General features: G+C 30.5%; 1 protein-coding gene and 1 long non-coding RNA gene across 2 annotated transcripts; one reads left to right on the forward strand and one right to left on the reverse strand.

The window, feature by feature from the left end:
* The first annotated feature begins 496 nt into the window (after positions 1–496).
* LOC118682589 (uncharacterized) lies at positions 497–1,619 on the forward strand. Its single transcript, XR_004978405.2, has 2 exons — positions 497–844; positions 901–1,619. It is a non-coding gene; the product is annotated as an uncharacterized lncRNA (long non-coding RNA).
* Positions 1,620–2,523: 904 nt separating this feature from the next.
* TfIIA-S (general transcription factor IIA subunit 2) lies at positions 2,524–3,307 on the reverse strand. Its single transcript, XM_014231258.3, has 2 exons — positions 3,134–3,307; positions 2,524–3,054 (listed from the first exon to the last, which is right to left on the reverse strand). The coding sequence occupies exons 1-2, from the start codon at positions 3,203–3,205 to the stop codon at positions 2,800–2,802; spliced, it is 327 nt and encodes a 108-aa protein (XP_014086733.1). The 5' UTR covers positions 3,206–3,307; the 3' UTR covers positions 2,524–2,799.
* Positions 3,308–8,206: the final 4,899 nt, after the last annotated feature.

Raw genomic sequence — 8,206 nt, forward strand, 5'->3', positions numbered from 1 at the left:
ATTTTAAGGAACTCAAATGAACAAAGTAAGGTATCCAAAATAACATTAAAAATTAAAAAATACATACAAAGATGTACCCACTGTGAAAAAGATATTTCATAACTGTTTAGAATAAATCCTTTAGTTATAGAAATAATGGTGATGTAAGTATAAATAATTATTTTTAAATGGTAATATGTATATGTCTAATAACCTATATAACAAATTTTAATTTTTTATAATCGTAATTTCATAAGTTATATTTAAGCATATTTGCTCAAAAATTTAACCGTATTATATCAATAAAAAACTTAGTCCGCTTTGTAAATATTCAAAAATTCATTTAAATTCAGAGTGATAACAAAATATCACGAATTAAGGCACGTCTAAGCTACACAAATTTAACCATATTATTTTCATAAGAAACTTAGTCCGTTTTGCAAATATTCAAACATACATTTAACTTTATAGTGATAACAAAAAATCACGAATTAAGGCACGTCTAAGCTATAAAATTTTAAATCGAAAGGTTATCAATTATTACACGCAAAAACAATTAACTAATAAATAATAAAATCAGTGATTAGTTTTCTTTTAATATACTAGATACATGTTTGTCATCCTGCTAATGCAGACATATACAATAAAAAAAATAGCAATAGTGGTTTAAACTTAATTACTGTCGGCTCTGAAATATTTCTTTTCGTATTCATATATAATATTTTGAACAAATGTTGGGAAAATGAAAAATATACCTTCCATAATTTTGTTTATATGCGGTGTTTTAATGAATAACTCAAATATGTTCTTTTAAACTTACGTCACTGGAATAGGTAAATATTATATTGCGGCATTGTGAAGGCAGGTTCGTTTAGGCGAAATAAAAAAAAATATTATTTGTAGTATCTAAGAGATTTTTAGAACGATTTCAGGTCTTTTTTAGTGAATATGGGACGAGCACATGCACTACGGAATCCGGCGTCACATGGAAAAAATATGAAAGGAAGGCAAAAAGGGGTGATCACAGAAGTAGAAAGGCGGTATATTTTGAAAACAGCTTCCAATTCGAGTGACTCTGTAACAATAATCTAGGGGAAAATTGGTTCCAGTGCCAGTGTTTCCACTGTGAAAAGAGCAATAAAAAGTTGTGACCATCTGGTGCTCAAAAAACTAAAATAAAAAATCCTCTAAATGCTCAACGGAAGAACTCACGGCTACAATTTTGCAGCGATCACATGGGTTGAAATAGAAATCGGCCATGTTTTCTGATGAAAAATTGTGTGATGTTAATTTCCGATGAAGAAAAAGCTAATAATTCCCAACAGATTTAATTATTATTTCCATAACCTTAGGAAAGAGGAACGTTTTCTACCCTGTCACCATAACCGCCAAGAGGGTGGGATGGTTTGGGGTGCGGTATATTATTATGGAACAATTGAGCTACAGTTTAAAACATCAAAAATTACAAGTATTTTTGTACAAACAAATACTCAAGTCAGAATTTTTGCAATTTTCCAATATTTTTGGACCCATTCGCTGGACATACCAACAGGACAATGCTCCGATCCACCCCAATTGTAGTAAAATCTTGGATTACAGCTCAAAATGTGAGTTTGTTGAAGTGGACAACCTATTCTCCTCACCTTAATATAATGGAAAACGTTTCGGGGTAGATGTCCCGCAAGGAGTCAGGCCGTCAATTCGATAATCATTGCATGGAGTGAGATCTTTGGGCTACTTAAGCCTTTATGGTAGCCTTGCTAACAGAATTTTTTCAATTATCCTAAATAAAGGAGGCAGTACTAATTACTAAAAGCATTTATTCGTAAAATTTTAATAAAGCATTTACACTTGTATGGTTAATCTAAATAAATTATTGTATTGTGACTACTGTACTTATTCAAGTGACACAAATTTTTTGAGTTATTCATTAAACCACCGCATATAAACAAAATTATGAAAGGTATATTTTTCATTTTCACAACATTTGTTCAAAATAGATCCGTCTTTAAAACCAAGCTTAAACGGATCGTCTGCGCTGTTGAAATGAAGAGATACAGTCTCGTATCTCAAAAATAAAATATGTATAAGTGAATCGGGGAGTAAGTGTGTGCATATGTATGTACGCTTGAATTTTAAATAGTTCCGCTTTTAGAAGAATTGGCAATTTTTATTTAAGTGCTTTACCCAAGTCTTCGCTCGCATTAAATCCCTTAAATAAATATCAAAGATCACTAACCAAAAAAAGTTAATAATAAAAACCGATGATCGTCTTCGTGGTGGTGATAACCATAAAAACTCAACTTTGTCTAATTAAAGCTTTCTAAGCATTTTTTGTTTTGGACTCTTAGTGGACTCTCTGGATAAATTTAAATATATGTAAAAAATAAATAAAAAATCATCTAATCACAAGTACAAGCAAGTGTCATCATGAAACTGTCCTACCATACCCTTTGTATTTTGAAGATAGTGTTTGCTTACTCATACATACATGGATTTGAATTTTAGAGGTCGACTAACACTTGCATTAAGAAAAATCAGATATTTAATCTTCAACCTTATCGGTTTAATTGATTAGTATTAAATAGTATACAAAATATTTTTTAAGACAATTGTCATAAAAAATTCATCTCTGTATTTTAATATATATTTTTTATAAATTACTTTACTAATTTACTTAAATATTTGTTTTTCCGAACAACTTTGTCCATGAATCAAATGTTCCTCTCTATTCACTAAATCCTAATCAGCATCCTGTATTATAATAGTTTAGCCGAGAACCGATACCGTTTTCCATATTGTCGTGTCGATAGTAATACATCATCCATTGAATTCGCCACTCTTTCCATCGCACGCTACAATTTTCACTTTATCTACTTTGGCGAATTCGTGCACTTCGCGGAACTCTACTTCATTTAACATAAGCGTCCACACATTATCGCAGAATCTATACGTATTCAGTTTGTTCGCCTTGAAGGTAACTCTAGCCTTGACCCTTTGATTTAGGGCTAGATTGATGGACTTATCAAACTGCAAGAGTACCTTGAATGCCAGTGTTGGCGTAATGTGACCATACTGAAACAAGCGGTTTATAATAATTACAGTTTTTGCAAAACCAAGCTATTATATTCAATGTCATTTAAAAAAAACTTACTTGAATTAGTTCATCAAGACTCTCTTGTAAAGTATTTCCAAGTGTTGTGTTTCTGTATAGTTGATACGACATGATTAATAATATCCGTAAGAATATATGTCTATATTTTATATATTAATTTAACTTGAATTACTTTTTCAATATGGTAAAGTTTTAAGCAAAAGGAAAAGCACGAAATAAAATGTCAAAATTCTGACAGCGATATTTAGCACATTGTTAAGCGCGCCATCTACAATGAAAAATAACATAGTTGCCAAGATTATTTTCGTTTCGTCAAGTTTTTTTCTAAATAAAAATTTAAATTAATTTGCAAAAACGGATAATCAAAGATTTATGGCATTAAATTAAATAAATTTTAAATATACGTTTCACACGTCTTCAAATCTTCCATTTAAATTTTAAGTTAACCTTTTTTTAATTCTTTAGAAGAAAAGGTAAATCACATAATTAATTATGAATATGGACTTGTGCTCGTGATTTGCAAAGAAATTGATCGTGACAACTTGAATGTGCACATAATTACCATTTAAATAAATTATTATGACGAATTGCCTTTAACGATTACGTATTTTAAAATGTCACAGTATTTATTATTGTTTATTAAAACGATTTCACCGCATTCTCATGCCTATGCACACATAAGTAGGTGTGTACATATTTAGGTAATTGAATTTGTATGCTTGTGTATGTGTTTTTGCAGTTGATCAGATAAAGAAGTTATGAAAATCGACCTTAAACGAGGATAGGCGTTAATCAATATTTTGAGCAAGGGCTTTGCCCAATTTATTATCTTCATTATCGCTGTGACAAATATACGTTATTATTTATACACACAAATATACATATATATTATGTGGCATATAATTAAGAGGCGAAGTAATAACACTAGTCGAAAGCACAATTACTCATATTTAGCAATTTTCAGCTACTCAGATGTTCAGTTTAACATTGTGCGTAATACGATATTATGTAAATACAATATAAAAACTTGACACTTTCATATTTCTTAAAGGATGGAACACTGTAGAGAAAATGGATACGTCACCCCGACGGAAAAATAATTTCAGAGTTGCATTATACAGAGATTTCCATAAGAAACAAAGCAAGGCAACCTTGTGGATGGTCACTGATAGACTTGCTCTAAACATTTCTATTGCTTGAGATAACGGTTCCCGTATTAATGGATGTGTTATATCAAATACAGAATAACATTTTTTAATTGAATCTAAAATAAATTCAATCGAATGTATCCATTTAAACGGAATGGAGCATGTCAACTGGCTGTTGCAAGTTGTTCATAGATACACATTTTCCTTCAGAAATACCGAGTATTTGCAATAGATAAATTTTACGGAAACGGATATTATTTTGAATATATGTATTAATTAAGAAATCTGAATATTTTATTATTAATTCCAAAAACAATATACCAAATATTTCTTCAATATTGTGAAAACAATTTTTAAGCTCTGGTCAATCCTCAACTACGAGGCATTTCTGCCACTAAAAAAATTGGCTAAAGTTCCTCCTGTTAAAAGTGTGTCACATACTCATGGAGATTATTATATATGTATGTATATCATTGCTGATTTTAACAAAAATTCCTAGTCTAGCAAGTGTTTTGGCTGAAAAATCCTTTATCTCAATTTTCATTTGTCGGCATTTCTTTTCATTCTTTTCTTTTACATTTTTTCACAAGTTTTCTATAGGATTCCGAAGGCCAAGTCATAACATCGATTCCTTAATCCTATAGCCAAGTCTTGACCATAACCGAGGTATGCTTGGATAAAGGTTCATGATTTCCCGAATGCAAAACAGCGATTCGACTCCGTGCAACAAAAAAAATTGGTATGCGCTGAAGCAAACGCAGTCCGATTGTTCCCCTTCAACCTTCCAACGGCGACTCGCAACAGTTCTCGAAAAAATTTTTACACCCATTTCCATTTCGAAAGCTACAGAGGAATTGAAAAGATCGGATTTTGATAAAATCTCTATGTAATTGTTATCCTGAGAGTTGAGTTTATCGTGGTAGTCCCCCCAATTCGCAATCTTTTGAACGTTTCAAAGCAGTAAACGCAAATTTTTGGAACCTTTTTTTTATAATTTTTGCAATTCCCTTTGGATGTATCCGGTTTTTTGCAATTTTTTTTTTGAGCTTAAGCTCTTCCGCTGTGCAGTGCTTTCCTCGGCCCATTTATTTTACAAATAATACTTAATTGTAACAAAATGTAAAGTGTTAACAAATATCCTAAATATTATATACTTACAACTAAATAATGCTTATAATTTATATTTTTATTTCTTGATTCTACTTTTTTGTCACGATAACAGATAACAGTAAAATGTTACAGAGCTACCATCAAAGTATTTTAAACGATAAATATTGTAGGAATCCATTATAGGCAATACGTATCCAAAATCTATCGGACAAATACTAAAGATTGTTAATTATTTCAGAACCACCTACTTCTATGATTCTAATTTATTGTCAGTAACTGTATACACATATATACACATGCTTAAAACTTCAATATATATATGTGTGGCTGTGTTACTTCACATTTGTTGTGACAATTTTGTAAATTTGTGTGTCTGCTTTTCGTACGTACATATGTACATAAATATGTATATCGAACAAATTACTTGTGTGTGATAATTAAATTAGCGCATTTTTGATTCGAAACTCCAGTCGCAGCATCTGCAAAGCCTGCGTGTAGCATTAGACACACATACTCATGTATTTACCATATAGCCGCCGCTAGCCAGATAGACGGTACAGCGCCTGGTACAGAAATCTCAGTGAAACTTTTAACTTTTGGTGACATATCTTGCTGACGACCATTCAATAATAGCGATCATGGGCGGGCATGAAGATAATAAGGTGGGGATTATTCAAAATTACCAGTTTTTATCACACATATCCGCAATTCCGTTAATTTAATAAGCATTTGTCGATTTTAATTGAAGTCGTTAGGTCGACGAAATCCTTTGTATACACACATATACACATACTATAAGTTTGGTACGGATGTGGAGCATGTTTCCAAAAATTCGCAGCTATTTAAAACCACACAAGATTCCTTTGAGGGCAAATTTTATTTAGCTTTTTCTTTCATAAGAGCTTAGAATTGCTCGCAAGATAGCCACTGACTTGGGTTAAAGACTTACCAACGCGCCATAAGTTTAGCCTATTATAAATTGCTGCAAAACGAGGATAAGAGGAGTTGTCATTTCTCATAATCGTGGGTGTCAAATGATCAGTGCTCAATTCTCAGCATAAATAGAAGGGAACAGAGTTGAAATAAACGTCGATAATATTTACGTTGAAATTAATTAACACGAACAATAATTTTTCCAAAACTCATTAGATTTATATTGATTGGACAAGATATTCATAAATTTCAACTGTGTGTCTTAATTTAAAATATAACTTCCCTTCATTTAACTTATATAGCTTAAATTAAAATATTTATATACCTTTCTTATCGAGTCGTATATTTGTGTATATATGTTCATATGTATGTGTATATATAATATATACAAACAATCCAACGCCCATCGCCAATAAACAAAATAAAATATTGTACTGATAGTACTTTAGATGGATTATAAGCAATAGAGCTCTAAGAAGTGATTATGGGTAACACAATCAGTAAGTCAACAGTTTAACTTGTGGAAGTGTTGTGTTTGATAGTGCAGGAAGAATGTCAATGACACGTTCATTTTTGAAATAAATAAAAATATTCCTTTGGTTAACTTTTTGCTTAAATTTTCATATTCCAAAAAAAGCAAGTAAAACTATTTTACATCCTTTCATCTCGTATCAGCAGTATAGTCTAATTTACAGCTCTTTACTGATGAACTCGGTTGTTTAAGAGTCAGATCAAATTATTGTACTTGTTTTATTAAGGGGTTATATACACTTGCAAGTCAGAAAAAACTTGTTTTTGGCGAAGTTTTTTTTGAAGATGCATTTTATTTAATAAATAAATAAAAATAGGGTACATTTACAAAATTTAATGTACTGTAATAATCGACGATTCATTTTGATAATTTTGGATTTCCTTGATCCCGTAGCCAATCTCCAGAAGGCCCTCCGATAGCAGTCTTGTGGTGAGCAAGATTTTTCCGCTTAAAATTATAGCAAATCAAAGAACCAAAATAATTTATTATTGTTTTAGATAAATACAAGTAATGATCGAAAGATTTGTAAATTTTTTTTTGTTTGACAAAATGCACTAAACTACTAAGTTAAAGAATTTATACTAATATCCTTATATCTCCGAAACTATTTGCCGGATCAACTTTAAACTTTCGGAGTATATGTATGCATGTATAAGCAAAATAACAATCGACTGTTTGACATTCGCAAGTGGATATAACCCCTTAAGTTATTCACATTTTTTCAGCTAAATGTACATACTATAGGTATATATATTACTGAAATTTTACAACTAGTTATCACCCCTCCCTAGTCAGAACTTTGTTATGTCGCTTCAAACTGTTTGGTATTACCATTAAAACCTCAAATCAATCAAAACTAGATAAAAGAACAAACATTCAAATCGAATTATATAAAAGATGTTATTTATTACTCTCGGCAGATTTAGTTAAATAATAAAGTAATAATCTAAATTATTTTTGACTATCATTTAGTGAATTATATCAGACCGTCGAAAGAACTTTTGACAGATGGAAAATTTCGAAAAAAAAACAAACGATCGTCAATACGATCAATATTAGGATTATGTTTATATGTATTTGTTTATCTTTCATAGTGTTTGCTTTATGTATATTATTATTTCTGAAAAACCTTTTTTTAATTAAATGCACACACCGAAAATAAGTTTCAACGTTTTTAATTCTAATTTAATTTTTGAAATAAAGCACCCTTTTTATAACTATGATAGGCATTTTTCGTTTGCAAAATTCACACAAATACCTATTTATTTTTTATTTTTCAAAAAAAAAAAATGTTATAATCCAAACAGAGTAAAGTTCCATAGAGGCTTTGAGTATTTTATTGAAACGTTATCAATGATATACAATTTTCTCATTAAATGTTATCAATGA

Source organism: Bactrocera oleae, chromosome 2 (genome assembly GCF_042242935.1).
Source record: "Bactrocera oleae isolate idBacOlea1 chromosome 2, idBacOlea1, whole genome shotgun sequence".
Classification (NCBI taxonomy): Eukaryota; Metazoa; Arthropoda; class Insecta; order Diptera; family Tephritidae; genus Bactrocera; species Bactrocera oleae.

What these genes read in the sequence shown, in the direction of transcription:
- TfIIA-S (XM_014231258.3), bottom strand. Translation starts at nt 3,205, where the DNA reads ATGTCGTATCAACTATACAGAAACACAACACTTGGAAATACTTTACAA. An exon ending in GTCTTGATGAACTAATTCAA is followed by an intron (nt 3,055 to 3,133) that starts GTAAGTTTTTTT and finishes CGCTTGTTTCAG; the next exon opens with TATGGTCACATTACGCCAAC.